This window comes from Ovis aries, chromosome 24, assembly GCF_016772045.2.
Source record: "Ovis aries strain OAR_USU_Benz2616 breed Rambouillet chromosome 24, ARS-UI_Ramb_v3.0, whole genome shotgun sequence".
NCBI lineage: Eukaryota > Metazoa > Chordata > Mammalia > Artiodactyla > Bovidae > Ovis > Ovis aries.
In genome coordinates this window covers 21,721,166-21,741,677 of record NC_056077.1, presented here as the reverse complement: position 1 = coordinate 21,741,677, position 20,512 = coordinate 21,721,166, and the positions used below count along the sequence as shown (strand labels likewise).

The window sequence follows — 20,512 nt, the reverse complement described above, 5'->3', positions numbered from 1 at the left end:
GTGAAGGTTGTGGAGGCCAGAAGCTGGTTCTGCTACTTACTCACTGTGGCTTCTGAAGCTCAGTTTCCTCGTGCACCATGGGGATAACAATTGTGTCTATCTCAACAATTTGTAAGAATCAAAATAGATGACCTATGTAAAGATCTTAAAATAAGGCCTAGCACTCAGCAAATGTTATCTCTTACCATCACCCTCATCACCAGTATTTTCATTCTTGGAAATGTTGGTGTAAAACATAGAAACAGACCCAGCCTAACTTAAACTGTGAGAGGAATTTATTGAAAGAATTAGGACAAATCCAAAAGCAGGACTCCCAGCTGGACCTTACAAGAGACTTGATCTGTAACCAGTAACTCCTCAGAACCCAAGACATTCACCATTGTCCCTCTGAATCTGCAGTTTGTAACCATTTCTGTCTGGGTGTCTGCTTCCCTCATCTTCCTTCTGCAGGCTGGCTTTTTGTTTTCTTTTTAATCTCTGCACTTGTCCAACAACTGCCCCAGCCCTAAAGCTGATACCCATCTGATACCCTGGCAATTCAGTAACTAGTATTCTATGTCCAAAATCCTAGGAAAGAATCTGATTGGCCTAGCTTGGGTCAGCTATCTACCTCTGGTCCAATCAACTGTGGCCAGTGAGACAGAATCATGTAATGTAGTCATGGCTGCAGGAGACCCATTCTAGTAATCAAGACAGCCATTCTGTCCCTGGGCACACTCTCTTAACATGGAGTTTACAGAGTACCCTTGCCAGAAAATTACTATTATTCTGTAGCCAACTTCAGAATCTCAATCATCATTGTCTTTATCTAGCTTATTTTTTTCTCATAATGCTTATTAATATATGAAATTACTGAGTTGTACATGTTTATTGTCAATCTTACTCTCAAGAGGATAAGACTGAGGCAGGCAGGCAGTTTTTCTTATTCTTGGTTGTAACCATAGTACGTGGCACGTTGCCTGACAAATAGGGAGTCAGGTAAGGTCTCAGGGTGGAACAACAACAACAAAAAATGTTTGAGTCGTTTATCAGATCAGTTTCTTCAGAAGTGGCAATCATCAGCTGGTCTAACCCTCCCAGATTCCATCAGTTTCCCAGGATGACTTTCATTGACACTGGGGAATCATATTTCTTTTGCCAAGATTTGCAGTTGTAGTTTACCTGGTCCATTGCCGGTAAATTGCATTGCATCCAGCTGTCTGTGAGAGACCAACCTTTGACAAAGACTGATGTGAAGATTTGAGATGGAATAGTTCAATATAGAGGGATGTTTAGTGGGAGCTAAATTAGAAATTGTCTAATTGATTCATTAATATTTTTCTCATGATGAAATTCACTAACTTCCCAGGGGCCAGGATAATAAATACTTAGAAAATGAGGGGACTTCCTTGGTGGTCCAGTGGCTAAGACTCCATGCTCCCAATGCAGGGGGCTCAGCTTCCATCCCTGGTCAGGGAACTAGATCCCATATGCCCAGTTTATAGAGTTTGCATGCTACAACTTACACTCAGCATAGCCAAATAAGTAATTTTTTAAAATTTATTTTAATTCAGTTACTTGTAATTGAAGGATAGTTGCTTTACAGTATTGTGTTGGTTTCTACCAAACAAATTTTTTTTTTTTAATTTTAGTGAGAACTTTCTGGTTTAGAGCAGAGCCCAGAGAAGGAAGTTCATGATATGTTCATGGGTATCAGAGGACTTTATAGATGAACTTTGAACTGGGTTCTGAGGGACAACTAGGAGTTTCCAGGTCAGTGGGAATTGGAAGGGTATTGACTGGAGTCATGGGTAGGAGCTGAAGGAGTGAGGTAAGTGGCTGAAAACCCAGCCAGAGGGGAAATCCATATAGCCTCGATGCCAGGGCAAAAGCATCAAGGTACTATTCACTACAAATAGCAAAACATCCAGATTCAAACAAGCTTAAACAAGAAGATTCTGTGTCCCACAAAGCAGGAAGTGCAGGGGTATGGCATGCTCTGGGGTTGGTTAATTAAGCGTTCAGTGACCTTGTGGAGGTCTGAGGGACTTCCGATCTCTTTGCTTGATTGGCCCCAGCATTGGCAATAGCCTCTGGTTGGTTCTCTCCTCTCAAGATTGGCCACCTGAAGCACTCAGGCCCCTTTGCACTTCCTCCTTCATTCTGTTAGAGCATGGCTTTCTGTGACTCTCTCCCTAAAAGCATGGAAACTTCTCTCTAGCACCTTTCCCTACATGACTTCTCCATTCTTGAATGCATCCCTTCTGGGGAGGTGGGTGGGGAGCCCTCATAGGTCAGCTAGACCCAGAGCTGGGGCTGGGGCCAGCTCTTCTCTGGGTTCCTGGACAAAAGGGGGGGTCCATTAGAGAAGACATGGATTGGGTCTTCATGAAGTGGAAGGTGAAGAACCACTGACATGCTTCAAGTAGGGAAGTGACAAGATCAGATTTGTGTGTGTGTGTGTGTTTTCCAGATTTGTGTTTTTTTGATTGATCATTCCAGCAGCTTTGCTGAACTGAGATTTGAGTGGGGCTGGCCCAGTTGCTGGGAGCCCTCATAGGAAAATGAGGGACTTCCACGAGGGACTTCCCTGGTGGTCCAGTGGTTAAGAATCCGCCTTCTAATGCAGGGGACACCGGTTCCATCCCTGGGCGGGGAACTAAGATTCCACGTGCTGCAGAGCAACTAGAGAGCCCTCCGTTACCACAGAGCCCCCGTGCTCTAGAACTGTGCTCTGCAGCAAGAGAAGCCCAAGAGCCATAACTAGGGAACACCTGAGCACAGCAGTGAAGAGGCCCTTCACAGTCAAATTTTACAAGATTAAAAAAAAAAATGAAACACAGAAGGGGGAAACATGATAAAGGCATTTTTTGTCATCACAGCCCAGCACTTCCTCCTCTAACTCTGCTGCTTCACTTCACTCATCTTTGCCTCATGAGCCCCTTTCGCTGTTCCCCAGCCACGTAAGCCTGCCTTCCAGCCACATTCTGGCTGGAATACTCTTGTTTATCTGCTCTTTGTCCTTTTGCCCGGTGTCTCAGTGTTCAGATCTCCGCTTCACTATCCCCTCTTCAGGAAGGCCTCTGACTCCCCCTAGAAGCTCTCCTTCCTCTGCCGTTAATCATCAACATCCTATTCTTTTCCAGGGAACACAATCGAATTGAATGTGTAAATAATGGGTAAGTAGTTCAGCAGTTATTTGTTAGTGTAGATTATAATGTCCATAAGAGCAGAGATGTGATCTGTCTTGCTCACCGCTAGACCCCCCAGTGCTGAGAATGGTGCCTGTTCACGTAGTCGGTGCTCAGTAAATATTGAGTAGACGGGCCAGACACACACCTGATTGGATGGATAGGCAGGGTGAGCGCTCAAGTTCACTGTGCTCAGTCGCTGTCATGTCAGACTCTGCGACCCCATGGACTGACTAGCCCGCCAGGCTCCTCTGGATTCTCCAGGTAAGAATATGGAGTGAGTTGCCATGCCCTCCTCCAGGGGATCTTCCCAACCCACGGATCAAACCCAGGCCTCCTGCATTGCAGGCGGATCCTTTGCCGTCTGAGCCACAGGAGAAGCCAAGGAATACTGGAATGAGTAGCCTATCCCTTCTCCAGGGGATCTCCCCGACCCAGGGGTCAAACCAGGGTGTCCTGCATGGCAGGTGGATTCTTTTAACAGCTGAGCCACCACGTGCACAGTCATATGTTTAGCCTGGGTACTGTTTTGCAGCATTCAGAAACTTCACATCGTTTGTGGTTACTATTTTCACTAGTGAATTACAGGATGTGCATTTTTTTAAATATAGAAGGCATAGAAGCTTAACTTGGCACTCAATAAACTCATTATCACACCCTGGGGATCTCTAGCTTAGTCTTCATATATGGGCAAAATGTTGGGGTCCCAGGCCTACATGCTGTCTCCTCTGCCCCCTACCACCCCTCCCGCAGCCCTGATTGCAATAGGATAGCCCAGGCAAGGAGGGGCAGCCTCTTGTCTGAGTCCATTCTGTCCTGTCTTCCTTCATTCATTTCACAGTTACCTACTGTGTGCCAGGCCCTGTTAAGCCTAAGGGTGTGAGAGGAATTAGACAAAGCCTTGTTGATTGTGGGGGTAAGACTCCACAGATTTGTGTTCATTCCTTTCCTTAAGCTTTTAAAAATAAAACACAAAAGATAAGGCTCCTGCCTCAGAGATCACCATCTCATAGGTGACTGACAGTTACAAAATTGCAAGTGTGGATGTGGTGGAAGAGGGGCAAGCAAAGTGATACAGGGATGTGAGTATCCTTGGGTGTCCGGAGCCAGACAGGAAGGGGAGCCAGACAGGAAATGCTTTCTTTTTTAATTGAATTTTTTATTAAAAATTTTTTAATTTAAAAAAATATTTTAAAATTTATTTTAATTGGAGGCTAATTATAATATTGTAGTGGTTTTTGCCATACATTGACATTAATCAGCCATGGGTGTACGTCATGTGTTCCCTATCCTGAACCCCTCTCCCACCTCCCTCCTCATCCTGTCCCTCAGGCCTGAGCACCCTGTTTTTTTTTAATTAAAATTTTAGTTTATCATATTTTATTTTATTTGTTTTTTAAAGCCACAGCATGGGGCTTGTGGGATCTCAGATCCCAGACCAGGAATCAAACACGAGCCCTCTGCAGGGAAAGTGTGGAGTCTTAACAGTGGATTGGCAGGGAGTCCCAGAAAATGCTTTCTTGACAAGGAGCTGGATTGTTGTTTTTTACTTTTAATTTCAGATAAACAGTTAATAATTTTTTAAGTATGTCCCAAGCAATATTTGTGACATACTTATGCTAAAAATTATTTGTAATTGTATGCTATGCTTAGTCTCCCAGTCATGTCCGGATTCTGTATGACCCTATGGACTGTAGCCCACCAGGCTTCTCTGACCATGGAGATTCTCCAGGCAAGAATTACTGGAGTGGGTTGCCATGTCCTTCTCCAGGGGATCTCACTAACCCAGGTCTCCCACATTTGCAGGAGGATTCTTTGCCATCTGAGCTACCAGGGAAGCCCAAGAATACTGGAGTGGATAGCCTATCTCTTCTCCAGGGTACCTTCCTGACCCAAGTATTGAACCGGGGTCTCCTGCATTGCAGGCAGATTCTTTACCAGCTGAGCTACCCAGGAAGCCCCTTATAATTGTATCAGTTCAGTTCAGTTCAGTCACTCAGTCGTGTCCGACTCTTTGCCACCCCATGAATCGCAGCACACCAGGCCTCCCTGTCCATCACCAACTCCCGCAGTTCACTCAGACTCACGTCCATCGAGTCAGTGATGCCATCCAGCCATCTCATCCTCTGTCATCCCCTTCTCCTCTTGCCCCCAATCCCTCCCAGCATCAGAATCTTTTCCAATGAGTCAGCTCTTCGCATGAGGTGGCCAAAGTACTGGAGTTTCAGCTTTAGCATCATTCCTTCCAAAGAAATCCCAGGGCTGATCTCCTTCAGATGGTCTGGTTGGATAGGGGTGGGCAAAATGGGTGAAGGTGATCAGAAGGTACAAACAGCAAGTTATAAAGTAGCTAAGTCCTGGGGATGCAGTGTACAGCGTGGTGACACTAGTTAATACTGCACAGTATACTTGAAAGTTTCTAAGAGTAGATTTTACAAGATTTTATAAGCCTTTATAAGTTCTTATCACAAAAGAAAAACATTTGAAATGATGTGTGGTACTGAATACTAACTAGACATATTACGGTGATTGTTTTGCAAGGTATATGAATATCAAATCAGGTACACCTGAAACTACTACAATATTATATATGTATGTCATTATACATCAAAATATAATAATAGAAATACAGTGCACAATAAATGTAATGCACTTGAAAGTGAAAATGTGAGTTGCTCTGTCATGTCCAACTACTTGTGACCCTTTGGACTGTAGTCTGCCAGGCTCCTCTGACCATGGAATTCTCCAGGCAAGAATACTGGAGTGGGTTGCCATGCCCTCCTCCAGGGGATCTTCCTGACCCAGGGATCGAACCTGGGTCTCCCACATTGCAGGCAGATTCTTTACAGTCTGAGTCACCAGGGAAGCCTCATGCCCAAAACCATCCTCACCTCTGCCCCGCCCACGTCCATGGAAAAGTTGTTTCTCATGAAACTGGTCCCTGGTGCCAAAAAGGTTGGGGAATTAGATAGACATAGCCCCTGCTTATGAAAGTTCATTGCCCAGAAAGAAGAGACGGACCACAGACCATGCATATGACATAGGAAAGGAAATGGAAGACAGAAGAGAGCTTGGGCAGGAAGGGCCGCACAGACACGCAACAGGGGTCCTAGGAAGGCTGGTGAGGGTAACAGCATTGTTTGGTCTGAAACCAAAGCTTCGGCACCCAACCACTACACAGAACTCCCAAACCACTTCCTGACCGCCCACTTACCTTTTAACCTTTCAGCTGTGGTCTCTCAAGCATTGACTAGAGGAAGAATGACTAGATTCTTGTACTTCACCCCACTTCCTAGGTTCAGAGAATCTGCCTTCCAATGCAGGAGACACAGGAGATGTGGGTTCAATCCCTGGGCTGGGAAGATCCCCTGGAGGGAGGAAACTAACTCATTCTAGTATTCTTGCCTGGAGAATCCCATGGACAGAGGAACCTGGCAGCTACAGTCCATAGGGTCACAAAGACTCGGCTAGAGTCTTTGTGAATGGCTGAAGTGACTTAAAGTGAAAGTGTTAGTTGCTCAGTCGTGTCCGACTCTTTTCAACCCCAAGGACTATAGTCCACCAGGCTCCTCTGTCCATGGGATTCTCCAGGCAAGAATACTGGAGTGGGTTGCCATTTTCTTCTCCAGGGGATCTTCCCAACTGAGGGATTGAACCCAGGTCTTGAGCATTGCAGACAGGTTCTTTACCACTGAGCCACCAAGGAAGCCCAGAAACGACTTCAGTTCAGTTCAGTAGCTCAGTTGTGTCCAACACTTTGCGCCCTCATGACTGCAGCACACCAGGCTTCCCTGTCCACCACCAACTCCCGGAGTTTACTCAAACTCATGTCCGTTGAGTCAGTGATGCCATCCAACCATCTCATCCTCTGTCGTCCCCTTCTCCTTCTGCCTTCAATCTTTCCCAACATCAAGGTCTTTTCAAATGCGTCAGTTCTTCTCATCAGGAGGCCAAAGTATTGGAGCTTCAGCTTCAGCATCAGTCCTTCCAATGAATATTCAGGACTGATTTCCTTTAGGATGTGCTGGTTGGATCTCCTTGCAGTCCGAGGGACTCTCAAGAGTCTTCTCCAACACCACAGTTCAAAAGCATCAATTCTTCGGTGCTCAGCTTTCTTTATAATCCAATTCTCACATCCATACATGACTACTGGAAAAACCATAGCTTTTACTAGATGGACCTTTGTTGGCAAAGTAATGTCTCTGCTTTTTAATATACTGTCTTGCTGAGAAGCAACTTACCACACATGCAAAATAATTCCCAGGCCCAAAATCGGGTAACACAGAGGGTGTGCTGTGGACAACGTGTTGTTGTTCAATTGCTCAGTTGTGTCTGACCCTTTGTAACCCCATGGACTGCACTCACCAGGCTGCTTGTCCTTCACCATCTCCCAGAGCTTGCTCATGTCCTTTGAGTCAGTGATGCCATCCAACCATCTTGTCCTCTGTTGTCCCCTTCTCCTTCTGCCTTCAATCTTCCCCAGCATCAGGGTCTTTTCCAATGAGTTGGCCCTTTGCATCAGGTGGACAAAGTATTGTAGCTCAGCATCAGTCCTTCTATTGAATATTCAGGGTTGGTTTCCTTTAAGATTGACTGGTTTGACTGGACAAAGTGTATTTTCAGTAATTTCATACAGAATTTCCCTGATATGAATAATGGTATAGATTGAATCAAATTGGCATGCTGAAATGCTAATGTCCATGTGATGGTATTTGAAGTGGGTGCTGTGGGAGGTAATTAGGCTTAACTGTGGTCCCGGGGTGCATCCCTCATGATGGGATTAGTGCTCTAAAAGGAAGTGATCAGAGTGTGCTGTCTCTCCACACTAGGAGGACAAGAAAGCAGCACTCTGCAAACCTAGAAGCAGGTTGTCAACACCACCTTGATCTTGGACTTGCCAGCCTCCAGTGGGAAATAATTGTCTGTTGTTTAGGCCACTCAACCTTTAGTATTTTGTTGTATCAGTCCAAGTTTACTAAGACAGTTAATGAGTATATAATTTTCATATAGAAAAGTGCTACAGGCAACAATCTGAGACGGAGATATGTGTGGCTGGATCTATTTTGAAGCTAACACAGCACAGCAAATGTACTTTGAAACTTATATTGTGTGTTTATTTGGGGCAGGGATGGGACCTAAATTCCTGTGGACGCATGCATGCTAAGTCGCTTCCATCATGTCCGACTCTTTGTGACACTATGGGCTGTAGCGTGCCAGGCTCCTTTATCCATGGGGTTTTCCAGACAAGAATACTGGAGTGGGTTGCCATGCCTTCATCCAGGGGATCTTCCCAATCCAGTGATCGAACCTGCATCTCATGTCTCCTGCATTCGCAGGTGGATTCTTTTAGCGCCACCTGAGAAGACCCTAAATTCCTATAACGACCTCTTAGTGCTTCCACTGTTCTCCTGGCCATTCAACAAGTATTTATCAGTACTGATGTGCCAGGCACAACCCTAGGTAAGTGGAGGCATAGAAGTGCACAAAGTTCCTGCCTGTATTAGTGGGGTGAAGCAGGTAATGGAGCACAGAGCACTTGAGCTTCAGAGGAAAATTACCCATTATCTAGAGAGCACACCTTTCCAGTGCCTAGCCCTTCCTTCACTGTCCTAGAGATGTCTTACAACTATGACAGCAATGCAAATAATTCTTGCCTGTAAACATGCAAATTGGGGAATTCCCTGGTGGCTCAGTGGTTAGGACTTTGGGCTTCCACTGCAGCAGGCTGGCATTAGATCTCTGGTCAGGGAACTTGGATCCTTGTAAATCTCACCGAGAAGCCTTAAATGAAAAGGTGAAAAGCAAATGAATAAATATATAAAATGCAAATTAACTCTGAGCTTCTTTTGTATCTATTTGCGTATCTGTTGCAACACTCCTTTATTCTGTATAAATTTGCCCTTTTCCTGACTTCTCTTGAACAGATTATAACATCTGCTTGGTTCCCTCATTTAATTAGTGTTAAATACTTAACATGTGTTCATTTTATAATGTATGATAATCATGACTTTTTCTTTGTTGGGGGGTGGCGATTATCCTTTGACACAATGAGTAAGTGCCTAGCACGCTCATAGTGTAATGTATTATGGAGAAAATAAAGCAGAGTATAGAGGTAGGCGGTGGTCCGGAAAGCCCGTCCGGAATAAAAATGCTAGAGAATTCATTATCTGAGACTCAGATTAACGGGGCGTCGTCTATTTTATCTGGTAAGCCTTGTGAGGTTGACTTGACGAATGCTGATCTGGTTGCGGGTCTGGATAACCAGCCGCGAAGCCGCCTAGCGCTGAGTGGAAGGCTCTCGGCGAGGCTGAGCCCACCTGCCCCGGCCTGCGCGGAGGCGGGACGTGATCGGTGGGCGTGGCCACACCGGCCCCGCCCCGTCACGTGCCGGCCCTCGCCTGCCGCGTCGGCAGCCCAGGAACGCTGCAGACGCCGGCGGCTGAAGCGCAGGGGCGGCCGCGGCTTCGGCGGCGGGGGTTGGGCCCATGGCGACGGCGACGGCGGTGGCGGCGGGGGCCGGCGCCGCGGCGGGAGCTGAGTCGGTCGAGGGCCCCCGGGTGCCGGCAGCGGCGCTGGAGCTGTGGCTCAGTGAGTAGCCGGGGCTGCCTCTCGACTCGGGCGCAGCGCTCCACGTGAGGCCTCGCTTCCCGCCTCCCCGGGCCTTTCTTCTGAGGCTGGCGGGTGGGCAGGTGGCCGCGGGAAGGCTGGCGCCCGAGGAGGCAGGCAGGGCCCGGCACGGGTGGGAGGATCTCCTCGGCGGGCCTGGAGAGGAACCCCAGGAATCTGCCGCGGCTGCGGGCCCGAAGCTAGGCGCTCTGCTCCCCCCTGCCCGCATCGCGGTGCATAAACACTGTTAACAACATAATGGCTACGGTTTATTGAGCTTCGTTTATATGCCAAATACTGCTAAAGGGCATTTCAGCCGTTAATCCGTATTACGACCCCTAGAGACAGCTTCGGTTACTAACCTCGTTTTGGAGAAGGGCACTTTTAGACTTAGCTGTGCAACACACCCATCCTCTGGGAAAGAACTCTTTCTGGCTCCGACGTTAATGTCAAAAGAAGCCCTGTAAACCTTTTGTGCGAGTTCCTTCTATTGTCTCATGTAAGACTCATGGCAGTCCTAGGGGTAGTTACGGTCCCTGCGTTACTGGTTGGGGTCTTGAAATTCCAAGAGAACAAAGCATATACTCCTTGTATTGGGCTGTTGGGTGCTGGGAGTACTAAGATGCTCACAAAGATATATTTAAGTAGGTGATGGAAGCCGATAGGAGCAGCACTTTGCTACGTTAAGGCAAATGGGAGGGATACTGGGCTTGTTTAAGGTGCAGTGGTGGGAGTTGGTTTGTTTACGAGGGGATTGTCTCAGGGGCATAGCATTTGAGTGGACAATGGAGGCGACAACATTTCAGATGCAGGAAGCTGGGGGAAAGGAGAGTGTGGAGCATTCTGGGAGGAAGGAAGTCTGCCGCAGGAGTGCAAAGCCTAAAGAGACTGCATGGCTAACTGGGGCGAGATCCTACAGGGTCTTGTGGGCTGCAGAAAGGAGTTCAGAGTTTATCCTTGATGTAGTCGGGGAGATGTCAGGGCCTGGAACTCTGATCAAGTGTGCATGCGTGCTCAGTCTTGTCTCACTCTTTAGCGGCCCTGTGGACTGTAGCCCGCCAGGCTCCTCTGTCCATGGGATTTCCCGGGCAAGAATACTGGAGTGGGTTGCTATTTCCTACTCCAGAGGATCTTCCTGACTGCCTCCTGCACAAGCAGGCGGATTCTTTACTGCTGTGCCCCCTGGGAAGCCACTCTGATCAAGTATCTCTGTAAAAAGCATCACCTGCAGCTGTGTGAAGAGCTGAATTGGTTAGGGATGGGAGAGACCAGGCAGAGAGCAGATGAAAAGCTCTTCTGGTAGTGTGTAGGGACTGAAGTACAAAGGTATTGGGATGGAGAGTAGAAACAATTAGCTAGTTCAATCAGCAGCCTTACTGCATTAGAATAGAGGCAGGGGACCAGAGGGATCAAGGTTAGATTGCAGGTTTCAGGCTCAGGTAACTGATCGGTTACAGATGCTTCACTTGTGGAGTTTGAGGTGCTTGTGGCACAAAGAGAAGCTCTCTGGGCAGTTGGTTGACTTCAGAGAGGGTAACAACTGGAGGTCAACTTGAGACCTTCAGTTCATTAGCAGTGAGCTTGTCTGTGCACATCGGGAAGAACAGAGTTTGTGCATGGAGCATCTCAACATGGAAGAAGCAGGGTTGGGGGGCATGGGTGCTGGGGTGGGAAAGCAGTGCTGAGAGAGAAGGTGGAGCCTACAGGCTGCTGGGAGGGGGCGAGCTGCAGGTCTGTAAGGAAGCTGTAGTTGGTAGGTTGTTTTGCTGCTGAGAAAGAGAGAAGGAGGATGGGGGAACTTTGCATTTGGCAACTGAAAGATTACTAAGTTATCTCAGTGTCAAATGGTGGGGACAGAAAGAAGGTAGTTGACTAGAAGGCAGTGGAGTTGCAGAAGTCAAGTGGGCTGGGTTAGAGACCAGCCGACCGCTGACCCAGGTGGGGGAGAAAAAGGGAACCAAGACTGTTTAGGAGGGGATCCTTAAGCTCCAGCTGTTTTAGGCCATTGTGGTCCTAAAGTTCTGAGATCTTCCAGTCGTTCGGGTAGGGCTAGAACCTATCCCAACAGCACAGACCCCCTTCCCAGTCCAGCAACCAAAAATGCCTCCAGATGTGTCCTGGGACAGAGGGCCCAGCTCTTCCCCTCTGCACCTGAGATCCTCTGAGTTTGGGCTTTGGAGTGTTGAGTGGATTGCAGAAATGTATCTTGTAGTCTTTGTGGTTGTGAGGTTTCCACCTCCCTGCCCCTGCCTGCCATAGGAGCAGAGAAAGTAACTGTTGAACCAGACTTGTGGGGGCTGGGGCCCAGTGGAGGTGGTACGTGGATGGACGTGCGCTGGAGAGGCTGGTGGTGGGGCAAGGCCTGGAGTGTAGTTGAAGAAAGTCCCTGAGTCTAGGCTGGATGGAGAAGGAAGTCACTCCAGGGGCACATGAAGACCCCAGAGCTCATCTAACTGACGGATCTTACCTCAGCAAGCAAGGCAGCTGTGTCCCTAAGGCTGGAATGTAATAGCCCCACTGGGGCTCAGATGGTAAAGAATCTGCCTGCAACGCATAAGACCCAGGTTCGACCCCTGGGTCAGAAAGATCCGCTGGAAAAGGAAATGACAACCCACTCCGGTATTCTTGCCTAGAAAATCCCATGGAGAGAGGACCCTGATGGGCTACAGTTCATGGGGTCTTAAAGAGTCAGACTCGACTGAGCGACTGGCGCCTTGGGGTTGTGAGGATCAGGGAAGTTCATGCGTCTCAAGCACATGGAACAGTGCCTGTACACAGTGCTAGCTATTATCATCTCTAGTCTTCTTAGTAGAGAGTGGAAGAAACGAACTCATACTGTTTGCCAGAAAAGGAAAAACACTGGACCTAGAATTGGGAAGGAGTAGTTCCTGAAAGGAACGCCAGGAACCTGTTTCACCAGAAGCTCAAGCTTTAAAAATACAAGCAGCAGCTTCTGGGCGTTTTGTAGCTGACCCCCACCCACCCACCCCCCTCCCCACCACCACTTAGTTTATTTTGGGTGTTGTTCCACATGACTGCATTTAGAGCTGCCTCCTCCTTGTTAATGAAAAGCCTCCTGTGCCTGGTGGCATGGGGTGCTATACTCGATTTAACCAGTGGAGTCTTGACTATTAACAGCAGCGCTGGAGCCTCATGGTCTCAGCTCTGCTAGTGCTGCCAGGGAGGCATTGGCTTAGTTGGATGCTCTGTAATCTTTCTTCCATCGGCTTGGACCTACTCCCAGGTGATAAGTCCTGTCCTCCAGCCTCACTTTTCTGCCTCCCTTGGGGATGAGAGTGGTCTGGATTTCGATCTATTTATATTCTCCCAGCTTCTCTAGAACTGAGCTGATTCTTTATCTTGGACCCATCACTCCTGTGGTGGATCTTGGCCTTCCAGCACTGCTTGCTGTCCGGGTTGGTGTGTATCTGCCCCACGCAGTGCATGCTCACTGCCGCAGGATTGAGTTCTAAGTGTTCTCACGGTGACTGCTTCCCCACAGCCCCAGGGCTCTCCTGACTAGCACTGGCTGCTCTTAATGCCAGGGTCATGGCCCTGGGGGTGGGGGTGGGGGGTGGCTGATGTGAGATGATTTGGCTTTTGAATTAGTCACTGTTAGGTGAACCATTCAGGGAATTCCCTGGCAGTCCAGTAGTTGGGATTTAGTGCTTTCTCCGCTGTGACCTGGGTTCAGTCCCTGGTCGGGGAACTAAGATTCTGCAGACTCGCAGCAGGCCCCCTAAACACCCCCCACTGCCCTGGGGGAGGAAAAAAAGCCATTTCACTCACAGCTGGAGGGCTCGGCTGTCTTCTTTTTTTTTTTTTTAATTTAAAAAAATTTTTAAATTTTTACAAATCCTCTGGGAATTACTGTCTCTGGACCTGCTCAAGGCCACTGAAATAGCTTGGCAGGATGGGATTAGGTGTTTGGAGACCCAGTTATTTCAGAACTGGAGTAACCGTCTCCTGGTGTCAGCAGTATGTCCAGCCAACTGGTCAGACTTTGAATAGTGAAAGATGAATCATTCATTCATTAGTAGGTATCCTTGCTGATGACTGTCTAGGTGCTGGAGGGTGGGGAGGTGAATGAGACAGGCCTCCTTCCTGCCTTAGGGAGCTGATAACTTGGTGGTAAAAAGGTCAAAGAACCTAGTTCCCAAAAGAGGCCCTGTCTTTGTCAGAGATCTGAAGACTGACATTTGGGCCTTGGAATTGGGCAGACCTGAGATTTTTTTTGTCATTTTCCAGTTTTGTGACTGGGCAGATTTCTTCATCTATCAAATGCTGAGCTAACATTAGTACCAGCTTCAGTTTTCTGAGGATTACAGGAAAGGGACGCTAGGAAAGCACCCAGCGTCATGTCTGACACAAAGCAAGTTCTTAAAAAACAAAGTTGGGGGGCAGGGCAGCAGCTATGACTATTATTGCAGTTATTTGGGAGCTGTGAAAAACCTTGAGGGAATCCTTATGATATAGATATAGCAAATTTTAAAACTCACTTACTTTTTAGATCTTTTTGCTGCTTTGCCCTGGTTATGGGTTTAGAACATTATTTAAGCTTGTAGAGTTGTTTTTTTTTTCCCCCTTCGTTTCTTTGGAAAACCTGGTGACTTGGTGGTAAGGGAGGAGGGAGAGAGCTGGATTCTGCTTGAACAGGGTCCTACCTGCTCTTCTCTGCGTCTGGGTCATAGAGCACGGCTCCCCAAACCCCCGGGCCACAAACTGGTAGTGGTCAGGTTGCGGCAAGTAAGGAATCAGGCTGCACAGCAGGAGGTGAGCGGCGGGTGAGTGAGCGAAGCTTCATCTGTTAATATATTTACAGCCGCTCCGCATCATTATTACTGCTTGAGCTCCACTTCCTCTTGGATTAGTGGTGGCATTAGATTCTCATATGAGAGCCGGCGGTAAATGTAATGTGTTTGAATTATCCTGAAACCACCTCCCCCACCCCACCCCCTCCTCATCTGTGGAAAAATTATTTTCCATGAAACTGGCCCCTGGTGTCCAAAAAGTTGGGGAACTGCTGTCACACAGTCATGTGCTGAGGTCTGAAAGTCTTTTAGGTGTCAAGCTTGACCTTGTTGTGAACTGAAGCTTTGTGAAGTTTTAATGATACAGAAAGAAGTAGTTCAGATGAGTCAGATCTCCTTTTTCCATTAATTTTTATTGGAGTATCGTTGCTTTACAGTGTCGTGTTAGTTTCTGCTCTACAGCTAAGTGAATCAGTTATGCATATACGTATATCCACTTCTTTTTAGATTTCCTTCCCCTTTAGGTCACCACGGAGCATTGGGTAGAGGTCCCTGTACAGTACAGTCAGATCTCCTTAATCAGACTCTCTTGAGTATTTCAGCTTTCAGTTTATTACCTGAGTAATTATTTTGTGCCTGTGCCTAAGGCACTGTACCAAGCATTATAGGGAAAATAGTGGTTCTACCTTAGTTTTGAACAGACTTTTGAAGTTTAAGTGTACTAAGTCGTGTACATATTTTTAAAGGAAAACACAAAGACTGTTACAAGATTGTCTGTCTTTTATTGATTACTGTTTGCTGCTATACTAAGTATTTCAGACACTGTCTTCTTTTAAGATTCATTCATTTGTTTGCACTGGGTCTTTGTTGCTGCTTGCAGGCTGTCTCTAGTTGTGGCAAGCGGGAGCTACTCTGGTCACGGTGCATGGACCTCTCACTGCAGTGGGTTCTCTTGTTGCGGGGCATGGGCTCGAGGTGCACAGGCTTCGGTGGTTGCAGGATGTGGACTCTGTAGTTGTAGTTCACAGGCAGATGGAGTCCTAACCAGTAGACCACCAGGGAAGCCTTAGACAGTATCTTTTGAGAATCTCATGATATCCCACGAGGAAGGTACCGTTTTCCTTATTTAATAGTTGAGGAAACTAGGGCTCTGAGAGTCCAGTGACATGTAACTAATGAAGGATGGAGCTGGAGATCCCTGTCCTAGAAGAGCAGGTAGGATGTGGGTCTTCTGAGATGGAAGAGATGGCTTCTGTTTTGTGGGGGTGGGTGATAGATTAAGAAAGTCCTTATGAAGTGGCATTTGAATTGGGATTCGAAGGATGAATAGCATTTTGAAAGGTGGGACATAGAGAAAGAACTTTGAGGAGGAAAAAGGTGAGGAGCATGGGGAAACTGATAACCTGATTGCTTTGCTCTTCTTTGTTGTCTCTGTTCACTTAGGATGGGGCTGATGGGTGGGAAGGTGGGGGATTGAATACCTGTCCTTTGAATCTGATGGTGGAGCTAGGGGCACGCGACTTCCACGTGACATAAAAGTGACTGCCGTCTGGAAAGTTAAATTCTAGTTGACTGTGGAGTCTTTTTTGTTTTTAATTATTTATTAATTTCTGGCTGCGCTGGGTCTTCATTTCTGCATGAGCGCTTTTACTAGTTGCAGTGAGTGGGGGCTGCGCTTCAGTTGCAGCGTGCAGACTTCTCATTGCGGTGACTTCTCTTGTTGCGGAGAACAGGCTTTAAGTACGTGGGCTTCAGTAGCTGTGGTTCCTGGGCTCTAGAGCACAGGCTCAGTGGTTGCTAAGGCTTAGTTGCTTTGCAGCATGTGGGATCTTCCCGGACCAGGGATCGAACCTGTTTCCCCTCCACTGGGAGGTAGATTCTTAACCACTGGACCACCAGGAAAGCCCCTGTAGACTTTTAAGTGATCAGAAGGGAGGAGAATTAGTTGGGGCTGGAGCAGTGGAGGAGGCTTTTGGGAGCAGATGGAAATTCAGAATGACCTCGAGAATGGATAGAGAAGAGAGAAGTGGACATTCAGGCAAAAGGAATAGTGTCAGAAGTATGACCATAAAAATTACTTATTGCAGAGTTTGAAAGAGCTTCTCTGTCAGGACCAATAAGAAGTTTCATTGGAGAGCCGGGTAGTCCAGGATAAGCTGGACAGTGGGGAGTAGGGGAAGTGTTATGAAAGGGTAGGACAAAGACAGTCTCGGCAGCTACTTTATGAGAATGTGGCTTGTTTCAGTTGGAAAGCCGGGCCTGTGGAATGGGCATCCTTGCTGGGACAGGGATTCTAGGCGGCCGCAGTGGGAGGGGAAGAAGTTGCTACCATCTAGCACCAGGAAGGAGTCATAAAGATTCCAGGAAGTCAGGGATGGCCCCACCCCTCAGTGGAGCGTGGGCTTACATTAGGCCTTCTGATAAGCCCCCTTTCTCCAGGTATTTCCTGCTGTGGGCTGTGCCCTGGTCCCTTCATGCTGCATGTCCTCAGATTACATACAAATAAGAATGTTCGGAGGGGGAGACCCTAGTGTGACTGGATCTGGGTTCCTTGGGCATATGTGTATGGTAGCAGAGAGAAACAGCATTCTGAGGAGTGAAGGCAAAGAGGTCCTCTTGTCAGACAGGATAAGCCACTGATGTGGAGAAGCTGCTTAGGTAGGACAGAGGATTTCAATAAGTGGAGGCTCAGGTTTCGGCCTGTTACTTCGGGGACATGCTGGGAGCTGCTCAGGGCTTCACTGTAAGTTCTAGTCTTCCTGTCACATGGCTGAGAAGCTTCCAGGTTTTTGGTGTGTTATGCCGAAGTCGCGAAATCTCCCAGTGACCACCAGGGAGCTGATATCCGATGCAAAAGCAAGAGAGTTTTTATTACCAAGTTCGAGCTGGGGCCCCACCATAACTGATGTAGTGGCTATAGGGAGGAGCCCCGGGTTTTGGATTACATTGCTTATATAGGGAGTATTCATGAAAAAAAGAATTTCTAGGTAGGGGGACGTCCGATTGGTCACTTTCTTTTGAAGGGTTGTGTGTTGGTCCCTATTACCTAGATAGACCACAAGTTCCTGAACGTTAAGTCAGGAGATTCTGGTCTGGGGTCCGATTGGCTCGTGGGTGGTGGGGGTGAGGTCAGGGGATTTCCAAAGGCTCTTTTCCCGGAACCTTACAAAATGGAGTTTTTCTGTTAACAAAATGGAGTAGCTTAGATACTTCAGGTGGTCCCTGGTGGTCCAGTGATTAAGAATCCGCCTGCCAGTACAGGGAAGATTCTACATGCTGTGGAGCAACCAAGCCCACACGCTGCATCTTGAGAAAGCCCAGTGCAGCCAAAAAAATGAAAATAAAAAAGAAGTTTGCAGGTTGTGGCCTATGCATAGATGCTGGCCTGTAACCATCCTTGTTGCAGGGCCACGGTGGGGGGTCAGCATGGGGATGAAGAAGGTGCACATAAGCCAACCCCTGCCCTGGGAATGGAGCCCCTTTCAGGATAGCAGCTGGGGAACCAGTTTGCTCGTTGATGCAGTCAGCAGTCCCTGAGGGATGGGCCATACCCGTGCCTGAGTGATGAGTATGGTCGACCCCTGACCCCCCCAGCTGTCTGCCTGCGGGGTGCCATCCTCGGGAGGTGTGCTATACACAGCCCTTGGCTGTTGTCCTATTTTGAGGGGTGGAGATGTGGAGCGGTGTGTATGTTTCCCTTTATTATACTTCAGTTTTACTTTTTATTTCCTTGACAGATAAAGCCACAGACCCAAGCATGTCAGAACAGGATTGGTCAGCTATCCAGAATTTCTGTGACCAAGTGAACACTGATCCCAATGGGTAAGGTGACGTCACACACATGCCCAACTTCTACAGGCACCTCGGACTATGTGTGCCTGCCTGTGTTTCTCAGGATTGTTTTACGTAGCTCGGGCTTTGTTTCCTTTTTTCCTCCCTCCATGATCTACTGAGTATGTTATTTTTCTAGAAATAGCAAATTCATGTAGTTTTCTAAAAAAAAAAATAAATAAAAGTTTGTAACTGGCAATTATTTTAAAAATTTTAAATAATTTTTATGAAACACTACTGCTGAGGAGCTCTCTGAATGTTAGGGATAGAATGTAACTAGGGTACATAGTAATGTGAAAGATCAGTGTGCTCCTATTAAAATTTTTTTTATTTGCAGAGTATACTATATTTAGCAGCATATTTCTGAATGTCCATTTCAGAGCCGCAGTAGATGCTTTTGTCGTTGTTTAGTCACTGAGTTGTGTCTGACTCTTTTTCGACCCCATGTAGCCCACCAGGCTCCTCTGTCTATAGGATTTCCCAGGCAAGAATACTGGAGTGGACTGCCATTTTTTTTCTCCAGGGGATCTTCCCGACCCACAGATTAAACCTGGGTCTCCTGCATTGGCACCCCACTCCAGCACTCTTGCCTGGGAAATCCCACGGGCGGAGGAGCCTGGTGGGCTGCAGTCCATGGGGTCGCACAGAGTCAGACACGACTGAACGACTTCACTTTCACTTTTCACTTTCCTGCATTGGAGAAGGAAATGGCAACCCACTCCAGTGTTCTTGCCTGGAGAATCCCAGGGACAGAGGAGCCTAGTGGGCTGCCGTCTGTGGGGTCGCACAGAGTCAGACACGACTGAAGCGACTTAGCAGCAGCAGCAGCTCCTGCATTGCACGCGAGTTCTTTACTACTGAGCCACCAGGGAAGCTTGTTAAGCTAATTTAAATACAGTCTTTTTTTTTTTTTTTTTAAGAAAAAGCAGAGGAAGAGAGGTTAAGATTTTATTGAATTTGATTTCTGAAGTGTCTGAATGGGAACTTTTTTCCCCGCCTAATTTTTGGCCATGAAGCACGGCCTGCAGGATCTCAGTTCCCCAACCAGGTATCAAACTGCCTCCTGCAGTGGAGGTGTGGTGTCTTAACCATTGGACCGCCAGGGAAGTCCCCTGGATAGCAACTTGAGGAATGAGTCTGTTATCCAGATATTTTATCTCCATGTTGCTGAATATTCATTTTGAAAGGAACAAGAAGTTTGATCACATTTTCCGCTCCAAGGTTGACTGAGCAGTTCTCAAATAACAAATAAGATCTGTGCTGCTCTAGACCAAGTTACATACAGGTCTGGGAGCTGTAGGGGTGGGTGGACTGGGGAGAGGATGGTATGTTCTGGAAGCGTAGCCATGAGACGTGGGGGTGGCTGGGAGCCGACCTCCTTTGGGGGCTTGTGCATGGTCGTGTGCAGTCACATCCTGCCTCTGCTCTGGGACCCAAGCTCCTGGGGGAGAGGGGACTTGACCGAGCATGCTCAGCCAGACGAGTTGGTGTGTTCCTCTCCGCCCAGAGTCTTTGTTTTCCCTTAGCTCAACCCATGCGCCCTGGCTGCTGGCCCACAAGATCCAGTCTCCGCAAGAGAAAGAAGCTCTTTATGCCTTAACGGTGAGTTTGGCTTGCCCCTTAGCCTTAGCTCTCCTGTCCCAAGGCTAGCATTTCAGTGTGGGAAAGAGTCTCTGAGAAGTTCACCTTCTCTGGCCTTCAGAACGCAGGCTAGAGGGAGTTCTGGGCTCAGATTGCCCCATTGTAGATCTGTTCCTGGAGAGTAGCATTGAGGCTGCCTTGCAGGAAGGAAAGGAAGGCTTTATTTCCTTTTGCCCTTGTTAGACCAGGACTGGCAAGGTCAAGTGTCCACAGGGCCAGACTGGTAACATAAGTGAGTGAGCCACCTACGGGCGGAACCAAAGAACCAGAGAGACCACGTCCAGTCTAAAGAGGGCCGCTACACAGCAGGACCCGCTGGCTATTGCCAGGGATGAGTGTGGGCCCAGTGTTGCTAGAACTTCCTGTTTAAGAGAAACTGGAAATCCAGATAAAGTCTCAGGATTTTTCAGTATTTGTGACTGATTTGAAATGTTAATGGTGTGGACCCAAGAAAACATTTACAGGCCCAGTTTGTCACTTGAATGCCAGCAGGTAACCCGTAGTTTGACAGTT

The 20,512-nt window shown here is 47.7% G+C and overlaps 1 protein-coding gene across 1 annotated transcript in view; it reads left to right on the top strand.

The window, feature by feature from the left end:
* Window positions 1-9,595: 9,595 nt before the first annotated feature.
* GGA2 (golgi associated, gamma adaptin ear containing, ARF binding protein 2) overlaps window positions 9,596-20,512 on the top strand; it is a 28,451-nt gene continuing 17,534 nt past the window's right edge. Inside the window, exons 1-3 of the mRNA XM_015104126.3 lie at window positions 9,596-9,758; window positions 18,265-18,349; window positions 19,885-19,960. Coding sequence (XP_014959612.2) covers window positions 9,656-9,758; window positions 18,265-18,349; window positions 19,885-19,960 — 264 coding nt within the window. The 5' untranslated portion in view covers window positions 9,596-9,655. The remainder of the gene's footprint in view (window positions 9,759-18,264; window positions 18,350-19,884; window positions 19,961-20,512) is intronic.